This window comes from Phacochoerus africanus, chromosome X (assembly GCF_016906955.1).
Source record: "Phacochoerus africanus isolate WHEZ1 chromosome X, ROS_Pafr_v1, whole genome shotgun sequence".
NCBI classification, from domain to species: domain Eukaryota; kingdom Metazoa; phylum Chordata; class Mammalia; order Artiodactyla; family Suidae; genus Phacochoerus; species Phacochoerus africanus.
This window is the reverse complement of record NC_062560.1, coordinates 98484463-98502854: the sequence shown is the minus strand read 5'-3', so window position 1 is coordinate 98502854 and position 18392 is coordinate 98484463. Positions and strand designations below refer to the sequence as shown.

At 37.8% G+C, this 18392-nt stretch overlaps 1 protein-coding gene across 1 annotated transcript in view; it reads right to left on the bottom strand.

Moving 5' to 3' along the window:
- Positions 1 to 383: 383 nt before the first annotated feature.
- HTR2C (5-hydroxytryptamine receptor 2C) overlaps positions 384 to 18392 on the bottom strand; it is a 120596-nt gene continuing 102587 nt past the window's right edge. Inside the window, exon 4 of the mRNA XM_047764975.1 lies at positions 384 to 1220. Within this exon, the coding sequence (XP_047620931.1) occupies positions 397 to 1220 (824 nt within the window). The 3' untranslated portion in view covers positions 384 to 396. The remainder of the gene's footprint in view (positions 1221 to 18392) is intronic.

The window sequence follows — 18392 nt, the reverse complement described above, 5'->3', positions numbered from 1 at the left end:
GAAATATAACCACTGTCATGTGCATCATTCTGGTCTCCTGCAAATGCCACCTGAGATGAACATCAATATTTCCTTATGCATGAGAGAGAGAGAGAGAGAGAGAGAGAGAGAGAGAGAGAGAGAGGGACGGAAGGAGGAAGGAAGGAAGGGGGAAAAAATCAACATTTTTGCATCGAACAATCAAAATAAGTTATTCTCAATCTCTTATAAACAGTAAATATAGAACCCTAAATCTCACTACTGTAAGCATGATTGTAAAGTACAGGATTGCAAAGCTATATATAAAAACACTTGTTTCAGACAGCAATATTTACATTGTTATCACCAACAGAAGAATTATAGAACAATTTCCTACATTTGTAGCTTTACTGTAGGAAAAGACTGTGCTGCTCTTTCTTACACACTACTAATCCTTTCACTAACCACATTGGAGGGATTAACAGGTAGCTCCAAATTCTCAACCTGCATCTCTATACCAGGCTCATTGTCATCAGCTTTCTTAACCACCGGTTCATTAGTGTGCCGGTAAATGTTAACGTTAAGCTCCCTCCCAGACAAAGCAGTGGCAGCAACTCTCGGAATCTGTCTGATCGGAGGTTTTTTATCTGCCTTATAATTGCAGCGCAAATAGTTGGAGAAAGCCCTTCGGTAAACTTTGTTGAAAAGAGTGTACACCAGAGGATTGATTCCTGAACAAACATAGCCAATCCAAACAAACACATTCAGCAGCTTCTCCATGAGCTTTTGATTACAAGCCTTCCCACAAAGAACCGACAGAATATTAGTAATGAAAAAAGGGCACCACATGATCAGAAACACAAAGAAAACAATGCCAAGGACTTTCGAGGCTTTCCGCTCATTGTTGATAGCTTGCATGGTGCCCCGGGGCCGCCTTTCTTTCTTCTTTCTTCGGCGCGGGTTCAAATCTTGGTTCGGGTTTGCAGCGTTCTCTTCATCCGTATTCCTCTTGCAGCACTTCAGGAAATCCAGGCTTATTCCCGGCGGTTCCTCGGTGTGGCCGCGCAGGAGCATCAGAGCTTGGCGGCGAAGGACGTGGATCGTCAGGCAGTAGGTGATCACCATGATCGTCAGCGGTATGAAGAAAGCTACGAAGGACCCAATAAGAACGAAGTTTGGGTCATTCAGCACGCAGGTGGTGTTGTTGACGAACACCTTGTCTTCATCTCTCAGTCCAATCACTGGGATCGGAACTGACACACCTGCAGGAACGGAAAAGAAGGCAGGACATTGTTACAGCACACGGAAGGGTTGAACAGATTTGTAGAGCGGCAGACATTCAACTGCATTTCACTGGAGAAAATTTAGAACTGATTTTTGTTGAAAGCAATTCACAGCATAAATTGATAGTCACGTGAAAGAGCAGCAGTAGGATATCAGAAAACGGCAGCCTTTTTCAAGTTGGGAATGCCTTCTCACCAAATTTCTGGAGAAGGCATGGAATTACCATTGCTGAAATAAACAGTTATAGGTATAGTTGCTTGTAAGAGTGGATTGTGTTTTTGTTTTATCTCCAACTTCTAGTGATATAAATAGAGTTTTAACTAAAGGACAACCCCCCCCCCCCTTGGCTAAGAAGGCAGCTGCAAGCCTTTCCAGCTGTGCTCATCACTATACCACCCTTCTTGTAATAATGTAACAACTGTGTACCCTATATCCAAGCCAGCAGCCCTGCTAATTAGGTACCCAGCATTGCTTATCAGTTCTGCTTCTGTAACCTTGCTTGCTCAGTCTCTTAGGGAGGAACACTGTCTGCTTGGGGATGGGGGAGGTCCGGGATGCTTACATGGGAAAATCAAGACCTTGTAGTGTATAAAAGTTACTGAGAACAAAGACCTGATGCTCAGACTCTGGAGGTGACTCCTCTGAGCCCGCACCGGTGCTGTATAAACCTTGCTTTTCCATATCTCCGAGTGCTGTTTGTCTCCTTCCACTGCCACGGTTTTTGCAGTTTCCGCAACACTAGAACTGTCCTGGCTCACAGAAGGCATCAATAAATATTTGTTGAATGAATGAATAAATTTACATCTGTACTCAATGACATCAATAAATCCAATTGTTAATTTTTGAACATCTTCCAAACACAATAAAAATGATGTGCATACCATCTATAAGAGTAACAACAGCACATCAGGGCTAGCCGGGCCGAGTTTGAGATGAGTTTTTAGCTGAGGACATCTGTTTCCACTCCTTTCTTTCCAGAGGAAAATGTTAAGAAGAGCCTGGGAGTTCTGGGGTTACTGGAGGTGGAGAGGATAGTATGGTCTCCAAAGAGGGAGTAGACCTGACCACAATGCAGACAATGTCTATGCAGATACTGAAAGGACTCTCTTTTTAGTAAGAGTTTTTCCCTGAGACTCTGGGCATAAGCAAGGTCAAGAGACAGAGTGAAAGGCAGAGTTGGGAGCGATTGAGTCTTCCCCTTTCTGTGTGGATCTTTGAGCACTTTTTTTTTCTTTTTTTCTTTTTTTTAAGAGTACTGAGAAGTAGTAATCTAGGTAAGCACCTCCATTAATAAAGAAGCTTGAATAAATAAATAAATAAAAATAAAGAAGCTCACAGGCAGAAAATATCAACAGGGAAGTGGGAGCAGAAAGTGATCTTGTGCCTGAGTATAAGTAAGAAACCTGGAAATTTTTAGAAATCATTATGGTAGATTTCAAAGAGGTCCTGCATCAATAAGTAGAGATAACCTGCAAGGGAAATTCAAATTTAAGGTTAATTTATTCTCTCTCATGTCCACGGGAAGTCGAAACCTGTAAAAATTCAGATTGCATTTTTAGGATTCTGTCAGAGATTATTATGAGGAATCCCGAGCTGGCGGATAGCTGTATTATGAACTGTGAGAAGGGATAGAAGGGCAGTCTCAAAGAGCACTGCTGGCTTTAGGGAACAGGGACAGTGACGAATCCGAAACTGAAAGCCTCTACAGGTCAGGTATGGAGTGTTTGGCTGGATGATTAAGAGGGGAAAACTAGTCAATGTTTCTTTGTTAAGGGCTCCTTAAGGATGTTGATTGGCATTTAATTTCTAGAAAGACATGAGGAAGAAAGAATGTCTGGAAAGTGATCTCTTAAGTCTTCTAACTCAGGTCCTGAATTTCTTTTATTTTTAATTTTTTTAATATTTTATTTTATTTTATTTTATTTTGTCTTTTAGGGCTGCACCCACAGCATATGGAGGTTCCCGGTCTAGGGGTCGAATTGGAACTGTAGTCGCTGGCCTACACCACAGCCACAGCAATGTGGGATCCGAGCTGTGTCTGCAACCTACACCACAGCTCACAGCAATGCCGGATCCTTAACCCACTGAGCAAGGCCAGGGATTGAGCCCACAACCTCATGGTTCCTAGTCGGATTCATTAACCACTGAGCCAGGATGGGAATTCCTCAGACCCTGAATTTCTTAAGTGACTGCTTTTTGGGTTTTTGTTTGTTTTGTTTTGTTTTTCTAGAGAAAGAGACCAAGTGATGGCATCAGAAGCAGTGTTAGATGTGACAAGACTTCTGGGGGTACTGGTACATGTCTACAATGCTGAACCTAGGCATGCCATTCAAGAAAGTAAGAAGGACTGTGAAAACTAGGAGGCACTGCAACCAGAAATTGTCCTCAGGTAACAGTGCAGGATCCTAGTGAAGAGACCATTGAATCTTGAATGGGAAGAGTAGCAAGTTATCAGAAGGTAAAATTCAGCAAGTTTGATGAAATGCTTAGAGAAATTTAAGCAGGCAGTTGGGGATACAGGGTACAACAGAACCACACAAGTTATATTTCTTAAGAGTTATAAAATGATAGGTAAGAATGCTGCTAGCTTGTGTTGTTAGAATCTTCATTCCAAAAGTCATAAATATGAGGAAATACCTAGAAAGGGTGTAGATCAAGCTTGCCTGAAAGAAGTCAGTATTGGCTTATCCTTCAGATTTATGTTTTAGTGAGGATTAGGTTGTAGGAAGTTTTCTGGAGCTAAGGAAGGTAATATGGGCTTAAGAAAAGAGGGAAGAATTTTTAAAAACCAAATCATTTACAAGGAAAAAAATTTTTTTAAAAGAACCTAAAGTTAAGAGAGACTTAGGAGACCCATCAAGCAATTATAATTTGTGGACCTTTCTTGGGATCTTGATGCAAACAAACGCATTTTTAAAAATATTCATGACACAAGTGGAAATTCTGAACAATGACTGGCCTTTTGATAATATTAAATAATTATTATTCATTAATTTTTAAAAGGACGTTGGTATTATGGTTATGTAGAAAAATCTTATATTTTTAGATATACATACTAAAGTATCTGTGGGTAAAATATTATGCTTCTGAGGCTTATTTCAAAAGAATATGGGAAAGAGAAGTGGATGAAAGTATGGATGAAACAAGACAGAACATATACTGATAAATCTTGGAGCTGGTTAATGAGTATATGAGTCTTATTATGTAATTCTATTTTTTATAATTTTTGAAAGTCTCTATAACAAAAGTTTAATATTTTAAAATGAAAGAAATTTAAAAAAGACATAGAGGTCCTTTCTGAAACAGAGAAAGAAATGGCTATTAGACCAGATCGTTAAAGTCTCCAAGTAATTTAGTGCCACTGCTAACTTTGGAGTGATTACTTCTAGAGCAAAGTCTTAGCCTCCTGGGTGGAAATGCTCACCACTTTGATATAAATGCAGAGAAGGCCATTTTCTGACAAAATGCTGACAGGCAACTCTGTTACACTTTCTCAGGATCCTATAGGAAGACCAGAGGAGGGGTATAGGAGAATGGACCCCCTTCCAAACTGCCCCCTTCCCCTGCCCTCCAGAAATATGGGAACTGGAGCCTGAAGCTAGGAATGGTCTGGGGAGTTTGATTCATTCTGGAGGAATCCTGACAAGGGTAGACATGTCTACACTCAGGAAACAAGTGCTTGAGTAGAGATTCACTTCCCCAAGGAAATGCTGCACAAACCTGAAGTTTCTAGGCAAGGCCTCACACACTGATCATAAGATCAGTGGAAGTCAGCATTACTCAGAGCCCAGCTATGAACTGGTATTAGCTTGCCTCTGAGAAAAGATTTATTCACTTTCCTAAGGGATCCTTGGGCCTAAAAGTAGGCCTTGTCAAGGGACAACAAGAGAGGTTAGCAGAGTGATCCCAGATAAGCTAAAAGTGTTATGGGATATGTGAGGCCAGTTTTCTCCCTGACATCTATTTGTATAATTTTATGTACATTAAGCAAAGAGTGATTCTCAGGCTGCCTTTTATTGAGCCTATCTTATGTGCCAGGCACTGAGCCATTCATATTACTGACATTATAGATTAAAAAATGTGTTACTTCAATTTGGTTAAAACCCCTATAAAACAGGTATTATTTGGTGAACCATTTTACCAAATTATATCATCATTAGTTTTATTTGTTTTTGTTGTTTTTTTAGAAACTGTGAATGCAATCAACAAAACAAGAAACTCAAATTCTTTTGATAATATCTGGAAATTATATATAAATAATAGCAACTAAAGCAGCATTAATAACAGTAACTACTGCACGGATATCTTATTCAATACTTTACAAAAACTAAAAATATGTGTCAACAGTTCTCAAACTGTGGTTCAAGGACCCTGGGGGGGCTTCTGAGACTCTTAAGAGTCTGCTGATTTTCCTTTTCAAACTATTTACCTTTATATTTTCTTTATAAAGTTCGACCTAAATAACATACCACAACAGGTTGAATAATCCAACTCTCTTTTCATAAAACTAAACATTAAAGAGATTTTAAAACTCTAAAACAATGCTTGTCAATTATTTTTGGAAAATACAGTTAATTTTTATTAAAAATATGTTATTTATATTAATGTTAAATGGTTCATTATTATTATTTAAAATGAAATGATTCATAAATATTTTAAACGTGTCTCAGTTTTAATTTTAAATACAATAAGTAGGATTAGACATAATCCACATAAACAGAAGCTCTTCGAGGTCCTCAATTATTTTGAAAAGTATAAAGGGGTCCCGACATCAAAGTTTGAAAACTGCTGTTCTATGTTAATGGATAAAGTTATTTAAGCCCTGAACGGTTCGATTCAACAAACTTATAAAGTCTTTCTTAGTATTTTACATTTATCAATTAGTAAAAATTCACATGATTTATGTCAGGTAAACATAACAACATTAATAATAGCAAAGAAATACTTTACATGCACTATCTCACTTATTGTCTTAAAAGATGATGAAAAGCACATATTATTTGGTGAAGTTAACTTCAGAAAAATTGAGTTAATTTAGCAAATATCATGGAGTAATCTTTGATATTTTTAAAACCTTTGAGTTGACTAAGGAGAAAAACTGAAAATGAACTACCGTAGACAATATCAGGTATAAATAACAACCCTTGCAATAATAACAACTACTTTTTACTAGGTGTTTTTGTCACTCACTGAGTCAAGTATTTTATAAATGTTATATACTTACATATGTTATTTAATCCAGACAAAAAACAAAAAGAAGGAACTATTAACTAGAATCACTTAATTTTTCTGAAATTAACTTCAATGAATATATATCATCTTTAGAATTTTAGAAACAAGAAAGTTATAATTCATGTTCCGCTAAAAATATCAGGTACTACTTCAACCAATAAACAAATATTTTGCATGCATTATCTCATTTAGTTCTCAAAAAACTCTGTAAAATGATTATTATTCATTAAGGTTACTTAAACTCAGAAGAAATACTTTCAATAAACTTATAGAGTCTTAGCATTTTAGAAATACTGAATTCAGTAACAGTTTTAGTTCAAATTTTTACTGAAAATATGTTACTATGACTACTACGACTCTCATTCAGTGAGGACTTACTAATTTGGTACTTTAGCTACAGTACGTATTTTACATGCATTACATGCATCTTATTCTAGCCTCATGGAAGCCATAAAATAATTTGGTGCAGTTACTTTACTTCAGATAAGGCAAGTAAGTTCAGAGAATGTATAAAGATGTTCATGTTATTTCTTAAAAAGCCTTGAATTCAAGCAACACAGATCAGTTCTCTTCAAACAATCAGATAATAATACCACATGCCGACGATTCTTAAATGTACATTTCTTTTAGATTTTAACATCTTCAAAAGCATTGCATCTTAAAACCGATACTATCTTACAGGCAGTGTTGGCCAGACAGCAGTCATTGCGTTGTTGTTATTGTCAGTGCAAGTGTGAGCCTGGTTTGAAAGACATTTTTTGAAATTGTCTGATAAAATCAAAATTACCAGCAGCAAAATTTGAAACTTGAGTATCAGGATCATGTTAACAACTCACTGTGAATGAAAAGTTATGTCACAATAGGCAAAAGTGATGTAGGCACCTTGTGCACCTATGAGGAAAGTTATATTCTTTATACTTCTTTTAGAAATGACTAAAGTTAAATACCTTAGAGTCCTTCCTTGTGCTTCTCTCTGGTTTAATTGCACCCTAAACACAATCACCTGTAAGCTACAGATTAGGCACCCTGAGCACAGTTGCCAGTGGGTGAAAGATTATAAACTGTTGCGAGACATGTTTTTATAGTATTTTCTTAGCCTCTTTGCTGAAAACTCCATCTTGTCCTTCCTTACTTTGTCCCGTCTTCCTGCTTGAGAAACAGTCACAGTGATGGTAAATGACTTAAGCTTAAGAACAAAGACCTAAAGGCATGGGTTATTCACGGGGTCAGCTGAAGGAGGACATAATACATTGGTCTAGGTGCACCAGACCTGTGCAGATTGGCACGCCATTTGCACAAGCATGATAAGTCCTCTAAAGAATAAGAGAAAGAGGAACCTCGTGGCCAAGTGGTTCATGAGTGGTCGTTAGCCGAATATGCATTAGAAAAGAGAACCAAAGTGCAAACCTAGGCACACAGGGTTGCCGCAAATAGGCATGCCCTTTGCAGAAGCACAGGGAGGATTCTCTGAAATGCTATGCATAGATAGCTAACTCAAATGCTAATGATTCTTAAATGCCCAAAGTTTAGAGTAAAAGTTTAACCATCTACCAGCTAAGTGACTTTTAAAATAATAAAAGAACTTATAAAATAATTAAAAAAAAAAAGCCCCTATATCCTGCACCTACAACCCCCTTTTCACTTGACGTAATCCCCAAGAGCACAATAAAAGCAGTGTGGTTTCTTGAGGCAGGGCTCTTGGTCCCTGAGACCTTGAGACCCCCGGTTCCCACCTTTACTTAAGATAAATGTCTCTGTGTCTGGTTTTATGTTAACTTTTTTCCCTTAAGTTCCACAGCACCCGTTCTTCAGCCCCATCCTGCTGAGCTGGTGTTGGCAATAAACACATGGTTTTTTCTGAGGACTTTCCTGGATTACACCAATCTCTGACTAATATGCCTTTTTTTCAAATATTTTTATTTTAGGAAAAATCCAGATATGATAACCGGGAAGACCATCAGGATCACGCCGAGATCTCATGACCCCAACCTCAATGACTAAAGATTCCTCCAAAGGATGAAGAATGAATATTTGCCCTCAACCCTGATTCTTATCCAGAACCCTGTTTTTCTCCTTTTACTATAAACTCCCTGCAATTCTTCCCAGTGCAGGTCTGCTGTGGCCTCCTTTTCCTGGCAAAGCAATAAAAACTATTTTTTTCTCCTTCAACCCAAACTCTGTCTCTGAATTCCTATTTGGCATTAGTGGACAGGGGCTGTTTCGGCAACAAAAGGAGGGGATATTCTAAAGAAGGCATCGTCAATAGCATCAAATGCCACAGAAGGGTCTAGAATTTGAAACATATCCTCTGTTTTTGAAAATGAGGAGGTCATTGGTGATTATAGAGAGAACAATTATAGTGGAGTAGTGAAGACAGGAAACAGATTGCCAAGAGATGAATAATAATAAATGGTAATCATATAGAGGAGAGAAATTAAAAAATACATTTCCTGGAGTTCCCGTCATAGCTCAGTGGTTAATGAATCCAAGGAGGAACCATGAGGTTTCAGGTTCAATCCCTGGCTTCAATCAGTGGGTTAAGGATCCAGCGTTGCCGTGAGCTGCAGTATAGGTTGCAGACATGGCTCGGATCCTGTGTTGCTGTGGCTCTGGCATAGACCGGTGGCTACAGCTCCAATTAGACCCCTAGCCTGGGAACCTCCATATGCTGAGGGAGCAGCCCTAGAAAAGGCAAAAAGACAAAAAAAAGAAAAAAAAATTTCCTGGAATAGATTTGCCAATATCAAAATGAAAACAGATTAAGGGACTTTTTACTAAACTGGGGGGCTATCTCATAGGTATCTATTTTCATGAGTTTTTCATGGAGCAGAATATTTTCAAGGACACTTAGGGGGCCCACACAATGCCAAGTTGACGTGAGTCTCTTGGAGTCCTTGTCTCATGGAGTAATAAGTGAGTCCTTTGAACACGGGAACTGACAACAGAAGATGAAGGAACTATTTTCAGAGAACAGAAAAGACAAAACACACACAAGCAGTGCTGCCTCAGTTCTCAGGTGATAAATTGTGACTGAGAGTTGAAGTGAGAAAGGTTTTGCATACTATGGCAAGTACATTAGTATAGTGTTGATGAGAGACTTTAAAGGAATTCAGAATCAGGTTGAGAGTCAACTTTGAACTCAAGAGGTTTTTAGTTTTGGGAAGAGTAGGAACATAAGCACAAATGAATAAAGGATATTGAGTAAGGAAAATGCCTTAAATGACTTTGAGGGAAGTTGCATTAAAAGACGATTTGTAAGCAAGAAAGTGTGAGAAGACAGTCCATGAGGTGACAAGAGGAATCCACTGCATTTGTAAGATAAACTTGGGTAAGAGTTTGTGGAGAGGCGAGTGTTAAAAAGAAATAGCAAGGACCAAATGGAGTCATCTCTCCCATTGACAGCAAATCAAGTCTTAGTTGCACTTTCAGCTTTTCTCAGTAATGTGACTTAAAGATCTGAAATTTCCTGTTAGCATTAGTGAGGTATTTGCATAATATGGTCCCTCCCATTACCTCCCCCCAAAGAAAATGACCCAAACTGAAATAATTCTTTCTTTTGCTCATAACGTTTTTGCCCTCCTCTTCTTCTGCCTATAAAAACTTTCCATTTTGTACAAGCCCTTGGAGTACTTGTCTATTTACTAGATGGGATGCTACCCAATTCATAAATCCAATCAGATCTTCAAATTTACTCGAATTTTGTTTTTGAACTGTGGGGGAGGTCCTAAGGAAGTCCAACTGTAACATGGATGAGGGAATGAGGAAGTGAAATTCAAGCTAACATTGAAATATGGCCACCTTACTACTGAGGGTAGCAGAATATGCCACCCCCAAATAGGCTTTTTTTGGCATAAGGATTATTTTGAGAAATAGCAGACACAGAAGAAGCTCTGAAAACAACCTAAGGGAAATTTGCATTTACAAAGGAAATCTCCATTTGCAAATATCTCCCTCTCTGTATCAGGAAAAGAAGCATGATTAAATTACAAGAGAAGCTTATCAATAAAGAAGGCGTCCACATAAATCTGCATAGCAAATCTTACCCTTGTTTACCTAGTTGGTAATCTCCCATAACTGGTCTCCCCTCTCCCAATATTGTTCTTTATCTTTAGCTGAAAATGATATTTTGGGTGGTTGCTTGTGCCATCTGGGGGAGCTACTTAGTTTTTCTGGGTAACTTCCATATGTACATAGTATATATAAGCTTTTTCTCTTGTTAAACTTTTATTATAGGAGATTAAGTCAAGAACTCAGAAGGGTAGAGTGAAAATTACTTTCCCTCTCCTATATTACTCACAAGCTAACGAAGATTGAGGAAACTAAGATTATATTCAAGGTGCAATAATGTGCTTACACATTAAAGGTGAAAGCCAATAGAGTAGAAGAGCTTAAAGGTACAAAAAGAAAGGTTAAAAGGATAGATTAAGGTCCCTGAGGAAGCTAAGTCAGAAACAGTTGGAAGAATTACACTAGGATTAAAGTTACTTTCTATTAGAAGAGGTAGCAGTATGAATGGGTGGCAGAATTTATCAGACTCTATACAAAAAGGTAAAAGAGGGATAGATAGAGATGAGATAAAAGTGTTAGGTAGCAAAAGAACAGAATTGTTAACTGGATGCATAAAGTGATTTAAATGGATATCTATTGATTTCACGAAGCAGTGAGAAATAAGGAGAGCAATTGCAGACAGATGAGTGTAGATAGTGAGCTATTTTAAAAAATAATATCAGACAGTTGAACACCCTTATCTGCTATGGCAAAAATATTCAGGAGAGAGAGTTTGAAGATGCAGGAGAAAAAAAAACATTGAGCAATGGAGCCAGACCCTGAGAATATAAGAAAAAAAATGGACTTATGGGTCCCAGGCAAGACTTGGGTAGAAGGTGGCCTTGATTCTCTTGTAATAGGTTAAAAAGATTATTATATCAAGGAAGGAAGAGGGTCTAAATTAAGGGAAGAATAGAGGGGATTGGTGGAATGGATAGATTTTTTTGAGATACTTAGAAGTTCTGTTGATAGGACAGGGGATTGAAAGGATGTGGCATGTGAGGGAGAGGTAAGGGTCAAAAAGTAAATGTAAATTTCTATTTTGTGTCATTAGGTAAATGGGGATGCGATTAAGCAAAAGAATGTAGGTGATCAGGGCTATGGCAGGGAATGTAATGGACTCAGTTTGGATTGTGTAAAGTTAGAGGTGCTTGTGACTATCAATATGGAACTCTTTGTGAATATAGGTGTTTAAACTCAGGAGACAGATGTGGGCTGGGAATAGGATTTTTCTTATAGAGAGAAATTTCAAGGTAATGATCTAGGGAGAACTTTGGTGAAAAGAGAGATCATATAAAAATCTAGTGAAAGGGTTCTAAACCTTTTCATACCTAAGAATCTCTTTTGAATGCATAAAATAACATAGGAAATGGCAAAGGATATAAATTATTTTGACATTCAGCTATCAAAATATTAAAGATAAAATTTAGAAGCAGTAATGTATGTACATTTTAATTAGCACATTAAATTAAAAAATCTACTAGTGCGTCTAATAGCTCTTGAAATTTGAAATAGTGATGAGTGTCTATCATGCAGTAAGATATCTACCATAGCTGACTGATTTTCAAGTATTTGTAATTCCTATTGGTGATAAAGACATAGATACTGCAAATAACTGTTTTGGTTTATTGCTTTTATTTGTAAATGAAGTAAATCCTGAATTTTAGTTATAAGTTAGTTAAAATAAAGATACAAGGAAGGAGTGGCCAGCATGGTGAAGTAGGAAGACCATGACCTCACCTCCTCCCATAGGCTCATCAAAATTACAACTATTTATGGAGCTACCAGTCATGAGAACAGCCTAAAAACTAGTAGAAAAGATCTGGTACCAATAAAGATATAAAGAAGGAACCAAAATGAGATAGATAGGCAGGACAGAGACACAATATAGTCAAGACTCATACTCCTGGGTAAGTGACCCACAAATGAGAAGATAATTACAATTGTAGAGGTTTTCCCCAAGGAATGAGGGGTCCAATGTCCTCATTGGGCTCCCAACCCAGGATTCCTGTACTAGGAAAATGAGCACCCAGAATTTTTGGCTTTGAAGGCCAGTGGGGCTTACTTTTGAGAAAGCTTGAGGGATGTAGGAAAGAGACTCCACTCTTAGAGGGTTCACACAAAACTTCACAAGCTCTGAGACCCAGGACAGAAACAGTAATTTGAAAGGAGGCTGAATCAGTACCATTTGATGATCTTAGCCTCCTGGAGAGGCTGGAGAAAACTAGTACTTGACCTCAGACATACATGCTGGCAGCAGCCATTTTGGGAAGCTCATTATACCATGAGGACACTGGTGCTGGTAAGTGCCGTTTTGGGAATATTCCCTCTAACTTTGTAGCACCAGAGAGCACAGGACACAGCCCAGCCCACTAGCAGGGCAGCACTAACTCCAGGATCCTCCAGGCTGTGCAGGCAGACATGAAAGGACACAGCCCTGCCCACCAGCAGCCAACAACTAATCAGACTGATAGTCAGTCAGTCACACCTACTAGCATGCCTATAGTAGTCATAGCACCATGACAGAAGGGGCCTGAGTAGCCAACATAGAGAGCATCACCAGAGCATGTAGCTCTGATGCCCAGAGGGGAGTGCACTGCTAGAAGGCATAGGAAATCTACTACATAAGGCCACTTCTCCAAGGTCAGGAAATGTAACCCACCTACCAGATACATAGAAATAAAAGCAACAAATTAGGCAAAATGAGGCAGCAGAGAAGTACATTCCTAAAGGAGGAACAAAATAAAGCCCCAGAAGAACTAAGTGGAAATAAGCAATCTACCTGATAAGGAGTTCAAGGTAATGATCATAAAGATACTCAAAGAACTCAGGAGAAGAATGGAAAAATACACTGAAAAGTTAGAAGTTTTCAACAAAGAGAAAAAATGTGTAAGTAGGAACCAAATAGAGCTGAAGAATACAATAACTGAAATACACTAGAAGGAATCAAAAGTAGATTAGAGGAGCTGGAAGACAGAGCAGTGGAAATCACTCAAGCTGAACAGAAAAAATTTTTTTTTAAATGAGGACAGTTTAAGAGACTTCTAGGATGACATCAAGGCTTTTAACACATGCATTGTAAGGTTCTCAGAAGGAGAAGAGAGAGAAAGGTGAAGAGAACATAATAGCTGAAAACCTTTCTAACCTGGGAAAGGAAAGAGACATCTGGGTCCAGGAAGCACAGAGAATCCCAAACAGGATCAACTCAAAGACCAACATATCTAGACACATCATAATTAAAATGTCAAAAATTAAAGATAAAAAGAGGCTTTAAAAAGCACCAAAGGAGAAACTGCAAGTTATATACAAGGAACCTCCCACAACATTATCAGCTGACTTTTTTTTTTTTTTTTGTCTTTTTGATATTTCTTGGGCCGCTCCCGTGGCATATGGAGGTTCCCAGGCTAGGGGTCGAATCGGAGCTGTAGCCACCTGCCCACACCAGAGCCACGGCAACGCGGGATCCGAGCCGCGTCTGCGACCTACACCACAGCTCATGGCAATGCCGGATCGTTAACCCACTGAGCAAGGGCAGGGACCGAACCCGCAACCTCATGGTTCCTAGTCAGATTCGTTAACCAGTGCGCCACGACGGGAACTCCTATCAGCTGACTTTTTAGCAGAAACTCTGCAGGTCAGAAAGAGTGGCATGATATATTAGAAGTAATAAACAAAAACAAAAACAAAAACAAAAACCTACAACCAAGAATACCCTATCTGACAGGCAGTCATTCAGAAGTGAAAGAGAGATCTGTAATTTTACTGACAAGGAAAAGTTAAAAGAATTCTACATGTAAATGAACTAAATGTTCCAATCAAAGACATACAGTGGCTAAACAAAGATAAAAACAAGACCTGTCTCTGTACTGCCTTCCAAAGACTCACTTCAGATTTAAAGACACACAGAAACTAAAACTGAGGGCATGGAAAGAGTATTCCATGCAAATGGAAATAAAAAGAAAGCCAGCATAGAAATGCTTATAATGAAAAGAATAGACTTTAAAATAAAGACTGTTAGAAGAAATAAAGAAGGATATTACATAAGCATCAAGGGATCAATCCAAGAAGAAGATATAACAATTGTAAATATATATACACACAATATAAGAGCACCTAAATGCATAAAGTAAATATTAACAGATGTAAAAGGAGAAATTGAAAATAACACAATAATTGTAAGGATTTTAATGCTTCACATATCAATAGACAGATCATTCAGACAGAAAATCAATAAGGAAACACTGGCCTTAAATGATATATTATACTGGATGTACCTAACAGATATATATAAAACATTCCATCCAAAGCAGCAAAATACACATTCTTTCAAGGGCACATGGAACATTCTCCAGGATAAATCCCATGCTAAGCTACAAAACAATTTTCAGTAAATTGAAGAAGATTGAAATCATATCAAGCATCATTATGAGATTAGAAATCAACTATAGGATAAAAACTTCAAAATTCACAAACATATGGAGGTTAAATAATATGCTGCTAAACAACCAATGAGCGGTGGAAGAAATAAAAAAATACCTGGAGACAAATGGAAATGAAAACACAATGATCCAAAATCTGTGAGATAGAACAAAAGCAGTTCTAGAAGGGAAGTTTAGAGTGATATATGCCTGACTCAGTAAACCAGAAAATCTCAAAAGCTGAAAGCATTTCCTCTAAGAAGAGAAACAAAAAAAAAGGATGCTCACTCTCCACTTTTATTCCACACAGTATTGAAATTCCTAGCCATAGCAATAGACAAGAAAGAGAAATAAAAGGAATCCAAAGTGGAATGGAAGAAATAAAACTGTCACTGTTTGCAGATGACAAAATACTATACATAGAAAATCCTAAAGACACCACCAAAAAACTACTACACCTCATTGATGAATTCAGTAAATTCACAGGATACAAAATTAATATACAGAAATATGTTACATTTCTATACACCAACAACAAACTAGCAGAAACAGAATTTAAGGAAACAATCCCATTTATAATAGCATCAAAAAGAATAAATACCAGGGTTCCCACTGTGGCTCAGTTGTTAAAGAACCTGACTGGTATCCATGAGGATGCGGGTTCTATCCCTGGCCTCACTCAGTGGGTTAAGGTTCCAGAGTTGCCGTGAGCTGTGGTGTAGGTCACAGACGTGGTTGGGATCCCCAGTCGCTGTGGCTCTGGTGTAGGCTGGCAACTATAGCTCTAATTCCCCTTGCCTGGGAATCTCCATATGCTGTGGGTGCCGCCCTAAAAAGACAAAACTATAAGACACTGATGAACGAAATTGAAGACAACAGAAACAAAGACATACCTTATTCATGAATTGGAAGAAGTACGATCATTAAAATGACTATAATAACCAAGGTAATCTACAGATTCAATGCAAACCCTGTCCAAATGCCAATGGCATTTTTCATAGAACTAGAACAAATAAATTTATTTTATTTTATTATTTATTATTATTTTTTAAAAAATCAAGTCACCATTTTATCTTTATTTATTTATTTTTGTCTTTTTGCCTTTTCTAGGGCCACTCCTGCAGCATATGGAGGTTCCCAGGCTAAGGGTCCCAATCAGAGCTATAGCCACCGGCCTATGCCACAACCACAGCAATGCCAGATCTGAGCTGCATCTGCAACCTACACCACAGCTCATGGCAATGCTGAATCCTTAACCCACTGAGCAAGGCCAGGGGATCGAACCCACAACCTCATGGTTCCTAGTCGGATTCGTTAACCACTGAGCCATGATGGGAACTCTGTGAACAAATAATTTTAAAATCTGTATGGAAATGCAAGACTCTGAATAGCTGAAACTATTTTGGGAATAAAGAACAAAGCTGGTGGTATCGTGTGCCCCTTATTTTTAACTGCACTGCAAAGCTGCAATATTCAAGAAAGTATGGTACTGGTACAAAAAACAGACATACGTCAATGGAACAGAATAGAGAGCCTAGAAATGAATCCATAGTTATATTGTCAATTTATCTATTGTAGAGGAGGCAAGAATATACAATGGAGAAAAGAAAGCCTCTTCAATAAATGTTGTTGCTAAATCTAGATAGCTACATGCAAAAGAATCTAACTGGACTGCTTTCACACACCATAAACAAAAATAAACACAAAGAATTCAAAGAATTCAAATTAAAAAAAATAATGTATTTAAAAAATTGGTAAAGGACCTGAATAATCATTTTTCTAGAGAAGATATACAAATGGCCAACAGGCACATGAAAAGATCTTCAGCAACTCCAATCATCAAGGAAATGCAAATCAGTGAGATTCACCTCATACCTATCAGAATGGCTATTATAAAAGTAACAACAAATAATAATTGTTGCTGAGGATGGAGAAAAGGGAACAATTGTGCACTGTTGGTAGGAGTATAAATTGGTGCCGCCACTATGGAAAACAGTATGGAGATTCCTCAATAAATTTACAAACAGAACTACCATACAATCCAGCAATTCCACACCTGGGTATTTATTCAAAGAAAACAAAAACTCTAATTTGAATATATACATATATATATGTGTGTGTGTGTGTGTGTGTATCTCTCTCTCTATATATATATATCTCATGTTCATAGCAGTGTTATTTATAATAGCCAAGCTATAGAAGGAACCCAAGCCCATCAATGAACGAATGGAAAAAAAGATTTAGGTATATATACACAATGGAATATTAGTTAGCCATAAATTAAAGTAAAATCTTACCACTTGCATCAACATGGATGGACCTAGAGGGTATTATGCTAAGTGAAATAATTCATACAGAGAAAGACAAATACCATATGATTTCAATTATGTGGGGAATCTATAAAACAAACAAACAAACAAACAAGAACAAACATAACAAAATAGAAACATAGTCATAGATACAGAGACTGAACAGGCTGTTTCCAGAGGGGAGGTAGATGGTAGAAAGAGTGTATTGGTGGGGACATTAAGAGGTATACATTTCCAATTACAAAATAAATGAGTCATGGGTATTGAATGTGCGGTGTGGGGTATATAGTCAATAACTGTATAATATCTTCAAGTGGTGACATATCATAACTGTACTTTTTTTGTTTGTTTGTTTTTGCCATTTCTTGGGCCGCTCCTGCGGCATATGGAGGTTCCCAGGTTAGGGGTTTAATTGGAGCTGTAGCTGCCAGCCTACGCCAGAGCCACAGCAACGGGGGATCCAAGCCACGTCTGCAACCTACACCACAGCTCACGGCAATGCCGGATCCTTAACCCACTGAGCAAGGCCAGGGATCGAACCCGCAACCTCATGATTCCTAGTCGGATTCATTAACCACTGCGCCATGACGGGAGCTCCATGTAACTGTACTTCTAATGGTGATCAATTTAAAATGTATAGAAACATTAAATCACTATGTTGTGTACCAGGGACTAACATAGTGCTGTCGGTCAATTACAATCCAAAAACAAATAAAGTCATAGAAAAAGAGATTAGATTTGTTCTCACTGGAAGTGGGAGGTGAGAGGAAGGGGAATTGAAAGAAGGTAGTCAAAAGGTACAAATTTCTAGTTATAAGACAAATAAGTACTAGGGTTGTAATGTACAACATGATAAATATAGTTAACACTGCTATATGTTATATGTGAAAGTTATTAAAAGAGTAAAGAGTTATCACAAAGAAATAAATTATATTTTAAATTTTGTATCTATATGGGATGACGATGTTCACTAAACTTATTTTGGTAATCATTTCATGGTGCATATAAGTCAAACCATTATGCTGTACACCTTAAATTTATACAGTTCTGTATGTCAGTTATATCTCAATAACAATTAGAAGGAAAAAAAATGCAATTTCTTTCACCATCAAAATTTACAAACTCCCAGCTATAGTCGTGATGC